We start from the raw sequence: 17425 nt of genomic DNA on the forward strand, positions 1-17425 counted from the left end.
TAGCAAAACTAATTTCTGTAAGAATCATTAATTCTAATAAAAATACACTTAATGTATATTTCCCAGTTTTACAAATAATGGAGTTAACAGCTAATTTATGTGGCAAGCTGTGTGTGAAAATATAAAAGATTCAGGACATGACAGCCCACACGTCTGCTAAGGAGGAAGCACTGTAACCACACAGTCTATTTCATTTTGAAACAACTGCCTATTTCCATTGTAATGGCTGGCTGTGTGAGTGAGTTACACTTCAGGCCTGAGGCAGGCAGGACTGCTGCTGCTGTACGATGATCCATCTGCATGGCAGAAACCATCCATCCAGTGGATAGCTACAGGCTGCAGGCCGGCCCATTGTGTGGGCTGAGCGCTGTGACTGCTCCCTCTTGTACCTCCGTAATGGGATTACATTAGCCAGGTTCTTCTGCTCCCTCTCCAGCTCTGTCTCTCTCTCTCCTACACACACACACACACACACACACACACACACACACACATTGGGAGCCCATGTGTGAATGACTGACTGTCCACTTGGCCACGTCGTGTTTGCACCCTGTTTACTTGCCTATGGCCCTGTGTAATGATGCAGGTTTCATACTCATTTTACTGACGCTTTTGTTTTCAGCAACATATTGTGTTATGCAGTTTCCACTTCCCTTGAAAAATATTTCACCTTTTGCTATTTTTCCCCATTTGTGTTCATGGGTATGTGTGAGAGTGAGGAAAAGAGAGACAGAAGGAGAGGAAGAATCAGAGAAAGATAGAGAAAGACAGGGAGAGAGAGAGGGATTTTTGTTCAGGGTTTTCCTCAAGGAGAGGCTGTCATGTGTAAAATCTTGTTCAGAACCAGCAATTGTGTTTTGTTGGGCTGCACCACCAGGGCTAAGCTGTTCGTTGAAAACCAATTTGTTAATGTCTAAACGCTGCACTAGTTTTCCCTCAAGGACAAAGATTGATATTCAACATAACCTGCCAAGACACCACTGAAGAAGAATATGGAGAGAGATGATACTCAAGAGGAATTATGCAAGAGATTTCAAGGACCAGAAAATGTGTCTTTTTTCCTCTTTCTCATCTTCCCTCAGTCTGTAGTTCATTAGCTTCACTTACACTAATACAGTCTGTCTGTTCCATAAAGAGCCAAAAATAATTCTTGACAAATCTGGTGTACTGTGCGAAGCTTTTCAACATTACGCAGACTCAACATAACTTATCTTTGCTTTATCTAGTTTATCTTTAATGCTTTCAGAGGGCATTTCAGAAAGAGCAGTTGGCCATTTATGTTAGTTAAATACTAAATGATATGGGATTGATTAAAAGGGTCAGACTACCAGCCCACCAAAGCGTTTGAATCTGGAGGTAGCCACCATAAAATTAAAACGGGGATCAATGGCGTGTCATATCCCTGCTGCTCCGCGGGCTGAACATGTAATTCTAACCTTGAGGCTGCAGCCATCTCTCACGTCAGGCCTTCCAGCATCGGGCTCAATAACCCAGCCGCCCATGGCTGCTGTCTATTGCTACCCATGCTACAGTATTCACAAGCAGAAACAGACAGATATTAGTTTAGTCTCTATTGTATGTCTCCTCTCTACAGAAGTTTGGTCATTACCATTGGTACCATAATTGTATTCATACAGTATTATTTACTTAGGGGTTTACATCAATTAGAGATACATAGGTTGTTGTATAAGTGTTAAAAAACAGGACATTAAAATTATTCATTAAAATATAAGCAGTTTGCACTCTAATACACAATTTAATTTGATTTGGAAATAATATTTTTGTGCCAATCAAAAAGCTTTATTTGACTCCTGTGTTCTTCGTAAGAGGAGGGGGTGTACAGTATAAGGGGCTTTTACTAGCGTCGCTTGGCTAACCTGCCTGTCTGCCTCCATGCAGCAGCCGTTTCCATTTTTTTTCTCTGTTTCAGATGAAACACCATAGAAACATATAAAAGAATGAAAATAATTTATTAAGAAATAGAAATTATTCAGTTTCTTTCTAAAGAAATGTAATGTAATTGGTTTATTGTGAACTCAAATGTACACACACACTCACGTTTTGCTGTTGTGTGCATCAGTGTTGACAGTTCTAGCAAGTGTAACTACAAGAAGCCAAAGGGCCTCGCAAGGACCCCCCTGGTAGTCTTTTCTCACATTTTTCTTCAAGAGTTTTGTTTTGGATAAATTCCTGTGAGGTGAGAAAAGACAAACACGGTACATTAGCTTCATTTACACACAATTCATTCTTAATTGTATAAGTAAAACTCAATTTACACCTAGAAAGAAGTCACTGCATCTGTTTTTTTAAACAGAACCCCTGATTTTGTGAAAATGCATTGATAACAGTCATAGTCAGTTTTTGTTCTTAAGAAATGGGAGACTCCACTGGGTATTTTTGTTTCCGTACGTCATCTCTGACTGCATTTATGGCCATCTATTAACCTTCTTCTGGCTCATCACCATAGCTGCACTCATTGTGTGAGTACACTATAGTCATACAAATCAGGGAGAAAATGGATTAGCATCATTTTTAGGGCAGATTTTACAGTAGAGATTCGTAAATCAGCATTGTGGATTTCTTGGTTTAAAAGCATTTACTCACTTTAAATCTTAAAAAAAAAAAATGCCTCCAAATAAATAAAGAAAGTGCCCCCAGAGAGTGGTTGTGTTTCCATCATTGAATAGCGTTATTAAGACTCTGATGGGAAGGATGACCTTTGGAGGCCATTATCAACTTGGTCTAATAGGCTGTATTTGGCAGTGTCAGCTCTGTGAATAGCTGTGATGTTGGTATGAGAGATGATCGATTTGATGACACATCTGCCTGGAACAGGTGCTGCTCTGCTGTCTATCTCCTCTCTTTGTCAGCGCTCGCTAGGCTAGCTGCAGCTGGGTCTGGTTCAACCCTCCGCCTGCTCTTGGCTTTATCTACTTTCAATGGCTCGGGATTGCATTGCCAACCAGCCAAAAAGCTAGTCCCTGCCTGCCTGCCTGCCACTTCTTAGCTAACCAGACACTGTGCAAAACAAACTAGGGATGGATGAAAATTCAGCATTATCATTTATCATCTCTTTGTAATAAAATCAAGACAGATTTCTCATATCAAGACATTGCGGTTCACAGCTCTCATTAAATTTGATTACAATACATAAAAATGTAAGATCCTAAATATGTATTATTTTCAAATTTGTCCTGTAAAACACTAAGAAATATTTGTCTTAAGGGGTCAAACGGGACTTTGAATTCACTGTGTGATTTGTTGGTTTAAGAGAAAACAATGAGGGGAAAGTTAGTTTTTACAGCTTTTTCACTCGTAGAGCTCTAGAAGGGCTTTCTTATAGTATGCTCATTGAAATGTGCCTGCCTAAAAGTTAGATTAATCGGTCATGTAATAGTTTCCCCACTTTTTTTATGTAATTATTGTCAAGATGTGTGGAAGAGAGCATATTCTGACATGTATTCATAGACATGTAGGAACATGTACGCACACATACAGTACAGACAAACAGTTTTCCTCAGCACATTGTAACTCTGACATGATAAATTTCATTTATCAACCTGTAGCCTCCCTCTCCCTCCCCCAGACCCCCATCCCCCCTATGTTGTAAATGCATGCTTGAATGTAGAATTAACAGAGTCTAGATGAATGAATAGATAAGGTACATCAGTTATATATTTCAGCCCAACCCAGCCACTCCCTAATCAGTCCAAGTAGCGCTCTGCAGAGAGGGATGTTTTTTTCCAGGCACCAGCGTGCTGGAATGAGACGCCACTCACCATTAGTATTAGCTGCGTAAGCTGTTAGTGGATGAGCTTCAAATGTAAATACGGATCAGTCATTATTGTTACACAATAACCTCTTGCAATTTCTTTCTCATTGCATACGTGTTGCAAATGAAAATACCATTTTAAACAGAAAGTTTAAAACTGCTTGTTTTTTTTCATTTCAGAGCACCTGGTAGTTTTCTGCAGTCCTATATAAACTAATGATTACACTTCTGTGGGTAGCTTCAGTGGAGCAGAGCAGTTTGTGTGTTTGTATGTCTTTGTGTGTGTGTGTGTGTGTGTGTATGTGTGTTGCAAGCTGACTAGTGGATTAGCTCTGTCCGATGGCAGAAGGAGAGGGATCTACTTTGACAGTGTGGTAGTTAGCCCATCTGTCTATAATCAGCTGTGTGTGTTTGCGTCTGTGTGTGCGTGCTGCTGTTATGGTACTACCTGCCACCAGGTGGTCAACAGTACCCTGATGTAGAGTTGTGAGGCACGTTGAGCCTTGTGGTCTGTTTAGTTTGCCAACAAAGTTAACCCTTCAATGGCTGCTGGTCTTATGAAGCATCTAAATTCAACATTTAAAATGACAGAGTTGACTGGTCTCATGTATTGGGTTAAGTGCAGCATTCAGTTAACATAAGCTGTCAGTTCATCACTTTTGCTTGCAGCTCCAACAAGAAGGCTAACACACTCTCATCTCAATTTATTCCCCATCTCTTTGCTCTCACTCTGACAGTCATTAATTCTGCATGCACCACAAGAGTCTCTACTACATATGTGTCCAGATATAAATCAGAAGCTACAGACAAGGCTTATATTTAGAATGCTTGTCATGTAATCATCTACTAACCAGTCATCTTATAGACAGCTATGAGAATTGCAAGTGGGGAAATCGTTCCCATTGGATTAATTATACTTCCACTGATCATCTGGATCTTTTTGCTGTGGATAGTATATTGTATGTCAGATATGGATGGCTGGAGCAACCCTGTCTGTTGGTCTTTCTGCTCCTCACACTTACTGCTCTCTGTGGGAATAGTTTATATTTGAGAGGCTTACCGATGTAGGAAAATGTGTAGATACATACAGTAAAAAAAATAAAAAACTAAAAAAAAAAACTGGCAGGAGACCACTATGACAGTGATGCACTGTTAGTAGACACTTGATTGTGACATATTGATTAAACACTTCTGTCTTTTAAAGCAGACCCTCAGTTTGAAGTGAGGCTGTGTTGTTATAGAATCATCCTTTTTTGTGATTGCCTGCCAGTCTGTCTGTAATGTTTGGAGTCAATTGATGGCAAAGTTTAAGGAAAACAGATGAAATGAACCACTGTGATTCTGTGTTGTGGACTGCTCAGTTCTACTTAATGCTAATGTAAGCTATTTCACTGCCTCTGCAGGGAACCTTGGCCGTGTTGACTACATCAGTGAGTTTGAGTTTGACCTCTTCATCCGGCCTGACACCTGCAACCCCCGCTTCAGAGTGTGGTTCAACTTCACCGTGGAGAACGTCCGTGAGACACAGGTTAGCATGCTGTGGTCTTATATTGTGTCATCAGCCATCATAGGGGAGGGATTCCTTGCTAATTCCATACCACTCATACAATGTAACACACACAGACCTATAGTTTTAGGGCACTAAATTGGTGCAAAGAAAGTAATATGTTTTCTCACATCAGTAAAAGCAAAATGTCTTGTTAGTGTCTGGAATCCCAAGCTCTTTCCTCATGTCATGAGTGTGGCCTGATAAGGCTGCATTATGAATAAAAGTGATGCTGTGCAAGTTGGGAAAATGTTTTTACAGCCGCAGCAAACAAATCCAGCTCCACTTTACTTAACCTCTGGATAAGGAGCACAGTTAGCGAGATAACCATAAGGAAATAAAAGCCAGAAGGATACATAACTATAAAAATCTCAGTCCTTACACTAATATCATAATGCTACCACATCAAAAATATATACAATACATTTGCTGAGTAGAATGATAATATCACATACTGTATGTCCAGAAAATAAGTAGTTGGATTACATTTGATAAAGTTATTAGATACAAAATAAGTGTTGAGTGAAAGGAAACTGACAAGTTAGCAAGGGGCTTTTGGTGGCCAGCAGGACAGTCAGTCCAGTGAAGATAGCCGGGATGCCTTTATTAGATTAGATTAATTGATTAATAAAATTCCTGTTAATCATCACCTGAAATAATTAATTGTCAATGAGCCAATTTAAAGATGTGGGAGAGGCCGTTCAGTTATTTTGAGGATGATATGAGATCCTGTGTTGGAATGTTATTGTTCAGAAGCAGTTCGCTCAGGTAAATATAATATACATTTTCTGGAAGCTATTGGATCTCAACAAGTATGAAATAGCGTTATATTCAGGTGTGATAACATTTCAGGAATTCACTAGTCCAGAGTCAGAGCCGGTAAACACAGATGACCCAACACAATTCATAATTTTTAATTAGCTACACCTTCTTTGATCCGACCTTGCATCAAATTAACCATAAACACATGTGATGTGTCAAAATCAATCTTGTCTTTTTTGTGCTGTGAAACTATGTAGTATGCATTATTGTTGGATCATATGTTGATAACATTATCTATGAACCCCCTCAGATTTGAAGCAATCTTCTTTTTTCCTACCTCACTTCTTGTTACAGCCTCCTAGCTTGATTCTGCCACTAGTAAACTATGAGCTCTGTGATTGGCTGACAGATGTGGTCACGTGCCACAGAGATACACTGTATGTGGGAACAGTGAGTGTGGCTTTTGGGGGGATGGTGGCTTGTTCTGCCATTTAAATATAACTTTGCAGGATAAGAAGGTAAAACTGAAAAACTGAAAATATTGGCATTAAGACTGACTGCTGCTACTATGTAATTTTTGCACAGACAAGCTTGACAGGCTTAGATATGGAGCAAACAAATGATAGATAATGTATAGAGAGACAGTCTGAAAGGGTAACAGAGAGAGGGAGGGAGAAAGAGATGAGAGTGAGAAAAAAGCAAATAGAGAGCAATAGAGAAAAAGGCAGAATAAGGCGAGGATGAATCCACAGCATGCTGTTGCTGCTGTCTTCCTGTAGTGTGTCCAACACAGCCTATCTGAGGCTATCAGGCCTATCAGCCCATCTCCCTGCAGTGCTGTAGTCAGCACTAATCACATTTTATGGCTCTGAGATGAATGGGAGGCCTCGGCTTGGAGCCGGATCGATCCCAGGGCCAGATAGACCAGCACCAGCAGCCTGCAGCCTGGGCCAACAGGATATTTGCTGTTGTGGCAAAATGACAGAGAAAGTGTGAGGGAGAGACAGAGGGGAATAAAACTGGGGAGGGGAATAAGACACAATAAATGGCGAGAGATTGATAATTATTGTGCATAAAAACACAAGATGTGCGGTGGCACAGGCAAGAGAAAGCCTACATGTGACGAGAACAGGTGAACAAACATTTCCATTCCACGCTCTCTCTCTATACTGTAGGCAACCTCACAAGCTTCTTTCATAGAAATCTGTTTCTTATCTGTCCAATTTCCTTCTTCAAAGAGGCCTTGTGTGAATTTAATCTACTCCAGAGGTGTTGTGGTTAAGTGCTGCCTGTGCATTTTGCCAAGGTGTGTATTTGTGTGTGTGTTGTGTGTGTGTGTGTGTGTGTCTGTATACGTACAGAATGTGTGATTAGATTATGTCTGTGTCTCTAGAATCATCAGAATTCTCATAAATCTTAAGTTTACATCCTAATGGTTGTAATATTGTTATGATATGAAACAAAAAATGAAACAGAGAAATTAAACAGACAAAGGGTAATAGCATGAGTAAATAAACCAACTAAGTGCAGTTGTGTGGGGAGAGGCTGTGTTATAGAGATATCAGTGGGTTCCAGGGGAGAACTGGGCTGTTGGAGTGTTTCATCCAGCTAAGCCTTGCTAACTCTCAGCCTGAGCCAGGGGAATGGGGAACAGTAAAAGCCCGTGATATTGGAAGTGAGATGGCCATTTTGAAGGAATGTAAGCTGGTGAAACAGATTTGGTCTGCCTCAATCAGCTTAGCAGCTTTGTGGAAATTGGCTTCACCGTAGCACCGGTTATGATGGATGGCTGGATGGATGAATGTCTCTTTTTTTGTATGTCCTTTCTTTTTTTGTGTTTCCCAAACCACTCACTTACCTCAAAAAGCCCAGACCAATTCTGGTTAAGTTGGTTGCAATGACTGGGACCATGTGACACTATTTGACATGATTTGATGTTCATGCAGTGCTGAGTGTTGCGTTTGCTTTTTTTTTCTTTCCAAAAAAATCTTTTAAAAAATACTTGTGCAGAGTAGCCTGAATTTTGTCACAATTTTGTCTGGTGGCACAGTGCATTGGAGCTGTCTGTCTGGCATGAAAGTGCACCCTTGCGTCTGTAGCATCTGTGTCTGGCAGCAGTACAGCGCCAACAGACACAACCTTAAGAAAGGCATCAAATGTGCTAAGGCTGCATACAAGAAAAAGATTGAGGACCACTTCACCAACAGGGATCCAACACACGTGGCTGGGCATCCAGCACATCACCAACTACAGGAGCAACAAATACTGCTTCTTTGCCCGCTTTGAGACAAAAGGGTCAGACAATGTAGCTACACCCCCACCAGCTACCACCAATCATGTACTTACCATATAGACACAGCGCTGTGGATGTTAAGAACGCTGCGGGACCCGATGGTGCTCAAAGACTGTGGCCTTCAGCTTGCGGAGGTGTTTACGAACATCTTCAACCTGTCCCTGTTCCAGGCTACTGTAACTGCATGTCTGAAAACAGCCATATGCCAGTGCCCACACAGACCAACACCAGCTGTCTGAATGACTACAGACCAATGACATTCACACCCATCATAGCAAAGTGCTTTGAGAGATTGGTTTTAAAGCACATCAAATCCACCCTCCCCCTCCACCCTGGACCAGCACCAGTACGCCTACAGAGAAAACGGAGGATGCCATCACCACGGCTGACCACACTGCACTAACCCAACTTGAACAGAAGGGGACATATGTGAGGATGCTTTTTATAGACTACAGCTCTGCATTCAACACTATTGTCCCCAGCAGGTTGCTCACCAAACTGCTTGACCTGGGTCTTAGTAACTCCCTGTGCATGTGGATCAAGAACTTCCTATCCAACCACCCACAGACAGTCTCCATCTCTCTCCAAGCCTGACCCTCAGCACCAGTAGACCATAAGGCTACATGCTGAGTCCCCTCCTCTATTCTCTTTATACATATTACTGCATCCCCACACACCCCTCAAACACAATCATTAAATTTGCAGATGACACAACAGTGGTGGGACTGACTGGTGATCTCGAATGTGGACGAGACAGCCTACAGAGATGAAGTCTGCAAACTAGTAGGATGGTGTACAGAAAACAATCCATCACTGAACATCAAATAATCAGAGAACTCATCATAGACTTTAGAAGACACCGTGAGGACCTCTCTGCTCTAAACATCAAAGGAGAAGAAGTGGAGAGGGTTTCCAGCTTGAAGTTTCTAGGAACCTACATCACAGAAGACCTCACATGGACAATCCACTGCTCTGATCAAAAAGGCTCAACAGCAGCTCTACTTTCGAAGGACACTTGGGAAAACCAACCTGTCAGTGAAGCTGCTCGCGACCTTCTACTATGCCTCTACAGAGAGTGTTCTGACATACTGTATTACAGTATGGTATGCCAACTGTTCAGTAGCAGACAGGAGAGCTCTCCAGAGAGTCATAAACACAGACCACAAAATAATTGGACCCCCCTTGCCCTCACTGGAAGACACCTTCAGTTCACGCTGCCCTGCAGATCCAGCAGCATTCTGAAGGATGCAACTCACCCCTATCATCATCTCTTCTTTTTGCTGCCATCTGGAAGGCTCCGCACTTCCAGGCTCAGAAACAGCTTTTACCCCAGAGCCATCACTAAACGGAACTCCACAAAACACTGTCCCCCTGCCACCACCACCCTAACATCATCAGTATTTCCAAACAATTGAGGAAATGTGCAATAACATCTGTAAATATCTGTATATAACACACAATAATATTTTTATAAGATTCAATAGCATTTGGTACAATGCACATTAGTGTTATTTTATTTTTATTACTTTTTTGATTGTATCTTTATATTATTATTATTATTTTTATCTGTATGGGCAGGTGTGCGTATGTATGTATGTGTGTGTGTGTGTGTGTGTGTGTGTGTGTGTGTGTGTGCGGATGTGTGGAATATTAAATGAACCATTTTAGGAACTGCACAGCAAATTTTGTTGTACAACAATGTGCAATGACAATATAGGCATTGTATTGTATTGTATTCTATTCTGGTCAATTTTCACCAAAGTATCAGTTTCACTTAAATTTACTGACCAAATCCCACTTTTAATCTTATAACTTACTTTCTGTATCTTGTTATGATCTGTCAAAAAGCTCTGCATGACTTCTCAGTCAAACATATTACAGACAGACAGACATAATTTCCTACTAAGTCATCTTGTGTCGTCTGACCCAGCATGATTCACATGTAATTGAGCCCTGGCGTTAACATGTGACATTCGTACACTTCACTGTAGCTATTACAAGTTGTGTTGTGTGTTTTTAATATTGTGTGACCAACAATCAAGTGATCTGATTGTACATTTACAATACTACAATAACAATTAAACAAAAATCACAATTGTCATTGATGACCTCTGTCTAATTGATTGATTGACAAGTCATTTTAGTACTATACCCATCCAGTGTACCTTAAATGTACAGTACATGTTCTGCAGTGTTTCCCAGTTCCATAAAGAGAGAGGTGTGAGTCTACGGCTTCTTTGGCACAAATGTTTTAAAGGATGATGGGACTTAAGGTGCCCACACCTAATCAGCAGCAAAACCGCTCTGTGCTGGCTATGCCACTGTTTTCCTATGAGGAGAGCCTTGGTGCCCAACTAGGTGGAAGCGCTACTTTTGGGATGGTGCACTGTTTGAAACTGCCACCGAGAACTGCGCTTAAAGTTTAAATTATTTCAACTTTGACCTCCGTTGCTGCTAGGACTGGTTGATAAAACGATCTTGATATGGGATCGCAATAAAATTTATGTCAATAACAAAGATAAACTTTGGACATTTTTTACTCAGTATGGATAGATCTAACAGCCTATCACTCAACAGATATAAACACGACAACAGCCAGTTAGTCTGCAGTTTCTAGCCTGTTTGTCAAAGTACACATCCATTTCCTACAGCAGCCAGCAAGACTACACTAGTGTTATCATTAGCAGCAACACGACTATCTGGAGTGCCTGTCACGTCTAAAGTAACGTTAGCTGAAAAAAGCAGCTCTAACTCACATTTCTGTAATAGAGACATCCTGTCTGCAACTGCAGAGCAGTCATCACATGCCATCGTTTGAATGAGGCTGCTTTGACTGCAAATGCACAAAGCTAACTGCTAAGCTCAAAGCTAGTAAACAGTAGCAACGAAAGGCTAGTTATCCACTAACACTAGTGTTGTTTCATAAAGAAAACTAGCGAATCTAATGATGTGTGAACTTAGCACAGAAAATAACGTAGTCAGTAAGATAAATGAAGGGGTTACAGCAGAATATATACTGTGTATATATATAAAAGATGTAGCATAATGACTGGATTACAATTTTGCACTTTTTGCTCAGATTTCTACCTCTAAAACATTTGAGAGATGCAAAACTTAGAACATAATTAATACCTTTGAGTGTATGAATGTTCCAGGGCCTATGTGATCCATTTGTTTACTTTTTTTCACTTTTTTTTTCTTGTTTGTACTAAACTTTTGAGATATTTGCTGCCCTGCCAAAGGAAATTGATGTGATAGTAATCCCAGCTTTATTTATGTTATTTTATAACTTATAAGTTATAAGGCAAGCTAAGTTGTTTTTTATGGCAGATAAAGCATGTTTGCAAAGTTAAATGTTTACATTGTGTTATTCTAATTTTTATGTTAATAAACTATATCCTAAAGTTTAAGTAATGAACCCTCTTGTTTCTTCAGGCTTCAGTCATTATCAGGATACTCTTCAAATGGCAGCATTATCAAATTATATGTATTGTGATATATATTGATATTGATCAATCTGGAAAAAATTATCAACATTTTTTTTGCCATATCACCCAGCCCTAGTCGCCGTTGACCTTTAAAAGCGCAACCATTGAGATAACAGCTGTATGTGACATAGCCAGAAGCGACACATGCAAGCAGGGAAGGTAGGGAGTGATGGAAGAAAAGCACTATGCTCTGCACCCTACCTCGCAGTGAGCGAAGAACAAATTTCTTATCATCTGAAGGCAGCTTTAGAGTACCAGTCAAAAGTTTCGACACACCTTCCCATTCCTTTGACTGAGAAAGTGTGTCCAAACTTTTGACTGGTACTGTATGCCAGAATACATCAAAAACATCTGAGATTGGCATTGTTGACTTAGTTTTCATCAGTCATTTTCACTTCATTCAACAGTACAGAAAACATATAATCAGGGTGAAACAAGTAAAGAGGAGGAAGAGAAAGGAAAAGAGAGTTAATACTGAAACAGCAGAGGTGGAAACATAAATACATTATCTGATTTACCTGTCTTGGTCATGACAAAGATTGGGTTACTTGGTAAACTGCTTGAATGTTGAAGTGTGTTGAAGTTTGGCAGTTGTTGACTTGGTAAACATTCTTGTACAAATCCACAGTTTGTATAAAACCATGTATTTTAGAGGCAGGGCCCTGATGTTAGAACTGCAACAATTAGTCGATAGAAAATTAATCAGAACTATCTTGTTAATAGATTAATCATTTTAGTCATGTTACAAGCAAAATTTTAAAAATTCATAGGTCTCAGATTCCCAAATGTGAAGATTTGATGCTTTACATATATGACAGTAAACTGCATGTCTTTAGGTTCTGAACTGTTGGTCAGACAAAAACAACATCTCAAATATCATCTTGAATACATCCCCTGGAGCTGTGGGAAATTATAACAGACATTTTTTGCTTTTTATGACAATTAATTGATGAAATTATTAATTGAGAAACTAATCTGCAGATTAATTGATAACAAAAACAATAGTTATTTTCAGCCCTAATGTGTTTTACTTTGATTAAAATAATCAGAACTCAGTAACATGGAACCTTTAAAAAAGTTTTTGTCCTATGTCCAAACTCAGTGAATTTCAACTTGACATGTAAGTTCCAGCGACCACTATTTCATTTCAGCTTCTGCCTATGTTATGAGCAGAAACCAGTGGATGAGTTGATATGACACCCCATTGGGTAAGTTGATATGCCATTCCATTCTGCTGTAGGGGTGTGCTTGATGTCAGGCTCCGTGAAGGGCACGGCTGTGAGCTATTATCATAGGAGCCTTCAGGGAGCCATTCATAGAAGACAGGCAGTAAAACCTTGCGCCGAATCGCCTTCAACTCCTCCAACTGCTGCAGGGGTGATTTGTAAGCCTCACTTGTCCAGGGAAAGCACAGTGCAGGACGGTTACTCTCCATAATCAGGAAAGAGGACGGACTAAATCAGAATAGGCCATGTGTTACCTAAAATCCCTAAAGACCCATCATTACTTTCCTGTTTCAGACAATGCTCACCTATTTTAATTCATCATCAGTGATGTTATGCAATTTGTCGTGGGGTTGGATGGCACATTAAGTTAAACGTTAAACAGGATGTTAAACCTATCAGGAAATAATTATGGATCATGTTTTGGTGACGCTAATCAACCAATCCTGCTTTATTGCAGCTGCTGTTTTTTGCAGAATGTGTTTGGGCTAGAAGAAGTTCTATAAATGAGTATGCTATTATATGAGTCAGTTATCACATGTCATAATGCTTAATTGGGTTTAAAAGGCCTTCAGACATCCTCTACAATGTGTCATTTTCTAAATGTGCAATTTACTTATCAGTTTGAAAGATACAGCATTAATATACTGATGTCTTGTGTTAAAGCAGACAAAAAAGTAAAGGAGGATGAGTGAGAGACAGAGAGAAAGACAGAGAGATAGGGAGAGAGTAGCGCAAGGGCTGGGTAATGGATGTGATGCACATTGATTTTTTTTTTCTTCATACAGAACAGACAGAAGCAGGAAGAGAGGGTATAAGAGGAGGAGTGGGAGTGGTGTATTTACGAGAAGTGACTTGTTCGTGTAAGCAATACATTTCCCTCCCTTCCTAAATAGAGCATGTTGCTGCAGTTCTGGGAAGTCAGCTGCTGGTTGTGGTGTGTAACATCAGTGCAAGCCTGTACAATTGAGGTTCTTATCTGAGCTTACTGCTTGATCAGCTCTGGACAATGTTCTGGTGTAGGAGGCCTGTCTCAGCCATGTCTGTGGATCAACACATTTAACTTCACGCTTGCACCTCCTGATTTTCCTGGATGCACACATTGCATCCTGCCTTATCTATTCCACCTAGTTCTCCTCCTCCTTATCCTCCATACTTCTTGCATCTTTCCACTGTCATGTCTGTGTGATGTCCTTCAGCAGTGACAGGGGGGAGAAGAGGACAGACAGATCTTTAGCGAGTGCCATTGGATGAACATTTCCTAATCATGGCTGGCGTAGCGTGGCCACAACCGGGCACCACAGACAGCTGGTTGGTGGCAGTTACTCATGGCATGATCACACTGGGTCTGCCTGTGGGAAGACTTGCTGGATATGCAGCTCTAGGATTAGACCTCTGCTCATCCATAGGTACTACCCATACTGTCAACAATATACAGGAAAGAGCTTATACAGACTCACAAAGATGCATATCTCAAACTCTCACCACATAAACAAACTCTTAAATGCTTGCAAACAGGTCTGCTTGCCCTGTCTGTCTAAAAGACTCCACACACAAACTGGCTGTGTCATTTTTAGTCCTTTGCACCGCATATTCTTTCCTCTCTGCCTCTGCTACATATGGCACAAGGTAGATAGGCATGTATCCTTTGCTTGTGGTCTTCTTCTGCTTTGGAAGTTCATTTTTAAGCTTCCCCTCTTTACAGTTTCCAAAGGAGACACATTGGCTTCTGTGTGACTCTGCCAAAGGGATTATTTCACTTCAAATACACCACATAGGCCCAGAAAGTTTAGGATCCTAGTTTCAAACCCCGTTAGGAAGTTGTGGAAAGAGTTGTGCGGTTTTGAAAGACGTACAAGACATCAGAAAATTGTGTCAGGGAGCGTAGGGTATCGTAAGTGACCTTGTTCTGTTAAGGGGAACTAAGGCATGCTTCCTTATTGTCAAGGCTGATGCTCCCCAGATCACTTCGTAATGACATGGACAAAAGGATATGACAACAGCACAAAATGAATTTTCAAATAGTCTCCCTGATAGCAAAGTGAGTTTCTCTGGGTTATCTCTGCTGACGCAAGGTTCCTTATCAAAATTCATTGGCTTATTTTTAGCTTGATTCACTTTAAAAAGGAGGCACGGAGCTTAAGGGCATGTTTTCAAATAAAGCAGACACACTTTTTATTACCATTTGGATTCTCTTCATTCAAACAGCAGAGAATCATGCTTTGCTTTTAGTTCACAGTTTCCTGGGACTTGTAGGGTTAAAAAATGATGTACTTAAAATATACGCCTAAATACTACAGTTTTTTCTCTTGATGTGTCACAATAATCTCTGACAGTACTCAGTGTACAAAACTAAAAACATCTATAGTCGAGTCAGCCTAACTGAAAGTTTGGGACCTCTGCCTTATTTTATGTTTATGTCATGAAACAGCTTGTAGTTTGTGACATGTTTGGCTTGCATTGGAACATCTGTAGATGGGTTGGCCTTTGTGCCTATCAAGACAGTCATCAGTGGGCCATCCATTCGCAGCCCAGCAGTATGGCAGTGTGAGATGCTGCCAAAATGGCCTCTAGGCACCAATTTCGCGAATCAAGGTGCAGGGTGCAAAGCGCAGTCAAGTGCGAAAGAGAGAACTTCTAGTCATTTTGTGGCTGTGGAAAACAGGGTAAGATTACAACAAATCTATCATAAAAATGTGGTCTATTGAAAATAAGAGATTTACTTGTAAAGTTGCATTAGTTTAGATTTGTATTGATAGGCAACAGATAACGGAAAAATGCAGTCATGCTGTTTGCCCACCACAAGGCACAGTGACTCACCAAAATACTGAACAAGTGGATGTGAAGAAAAAAATACCACTACACTACGCCAACCAATGGTGGCTTCGAAACTTGTGAAAAATGTGAAAAGCCCTCTCTAGAGCCAGAGCCAGTGGTTTGCCTGTTTAGAAACATAGCAGTGCAACATGGCGGGCTCTGTGGAAGAGGACCCGCTCCCTATATAGATATAAGTGGGTAGCTTCCATTCTGAAAAGTGAAGCCATTGCGGAAGTGCCTTAAAACTGCATTCTTTCTAATGGCCAGCAGGGGCGACTCTACTGTTGCAAAAAGAAGTCCGATTGTATAGAAGTCTATGATAAAATGACCCTACTTCTCACTTGATTTATTACCTCCGTAAACACTTTCCTAATGAGTTAATGGTCTCAATCATTAGTTTCAAGTCCTCTTCAATACAGCATGTTATTCATTTTGTAAATTATGGTCCCATTTAAAGTAAAGTAGACAATAAAGCAACGTATGATTTAGGTCGTGGCTACTTTGTGATTGACAAATCACTACCACGGCGACAATGTTGATTACATAAAGCAACCATGGCGTAACCCCAGATTCACAGAGTATAGGTGTAGCTGCTGCTACTTCACAGGGTGTTTTCTGTTCATGAAAGTTAATTGTAACATTTGGTTGCCTAAAAAAAGTCATTTTTTCCGGTAAGTGCGTTTTGTTTGAACAGTTTTAGACCTGTTTTTCGCTAGTGAAAATTAGCATTTGCATTATCACAGTTAACCATGTAAAAGCCTGTAAATGCACAGTGCTAACAAAGCTAGCAGCTAGCGCTAGGGTCAGCTCCACCCTCTCATCCAAATATGGTCACTTCTGGCTCCAAAAATCAAAGATGGCAAAGGTCAAATCCAAGATGGCGATGATCAAATTACTAAACTTGAGGCTTTAAAACGGCAGTCCACAAACCGATGGATGATGTCCCGGTGACTACATCCATATTTTTTACAGTCTGTGTGTAGATATAAAGGACCAATTCTAAGGTAATGGAAACAACAACTCTTATTTTCATGTTCATTATACACTAATTAAAACATACTTATGAATGTTATATTCCATTTCTGCCAAGTCAGTTCTGCTAGATGCCACTAAATCTTAAAAACTGGCCCTTTAAAGGCATCTAATAAATTCACCTCCAACTGAGCACACACATATGCACAAACATCCCCACACAGATGCAACACTGAAGATCCTACACAAATCAATTCTTACACACTAAAATAAAGGGGCCAAATGCCTTGCAGTTTAAAATGGATGTTGTGTGTCTTTTGATAATTTTGATTTGGCGGCTGGTGGTGGCAGGGGGCCAGCAGTCCTTTGCAGTCTATAGAGCAAGCCACAGCATGGAATAAAAAGAAAGAGGGCAGTGAATGCAGGGGGAACTGAAGGAGTGAGGTTCTATAAACATGTCAAATATATCTATATATCTGTATATATATATATATATATATATATATATATATATATATATATATATATATATATATATATATATAGATATAT

The 17425-nt window shown here is 40.3% G+C and overlaps 1 protein-coding gene across 3 annotated transcripts in view; it reads left to right on the forward strand.

Moving 5' to 3' along the window:
* agbl4 (AGBL carboxypeptidase 4) overlaps nt 1–17425 on the forward strand; it is a 432158-nt gene that overhangs the window by 150665 nt on the left and 264068 nt on the right. For all 3 annotated transcript variants that reach the window (XM_044361590.1, XM_044361591.1, XM_044361592.1), the window contains one exon: nt 5176–5300. In XM_044361590.1, coding sequence (XP_044217525.1) covers nt 5176–5300 — 125 coding nt within the window. The remainder of the gene's footprint in view (nt 1–5175; nt 5301–17425) is intronic.

This window comes from Thunnus albacares, chromosome 9, assembly GCF_914725855.1.
Source record: "Thunnus albacares chromosome 9, fThuAlb1.1, whole genome shotgun sequence".
Lineage (NCBI taxonomy): Eukaryota > Metazoa > Chordata > Actinopteri > Scombriformes > Scombridae > Thunnus > Thunnus albacares.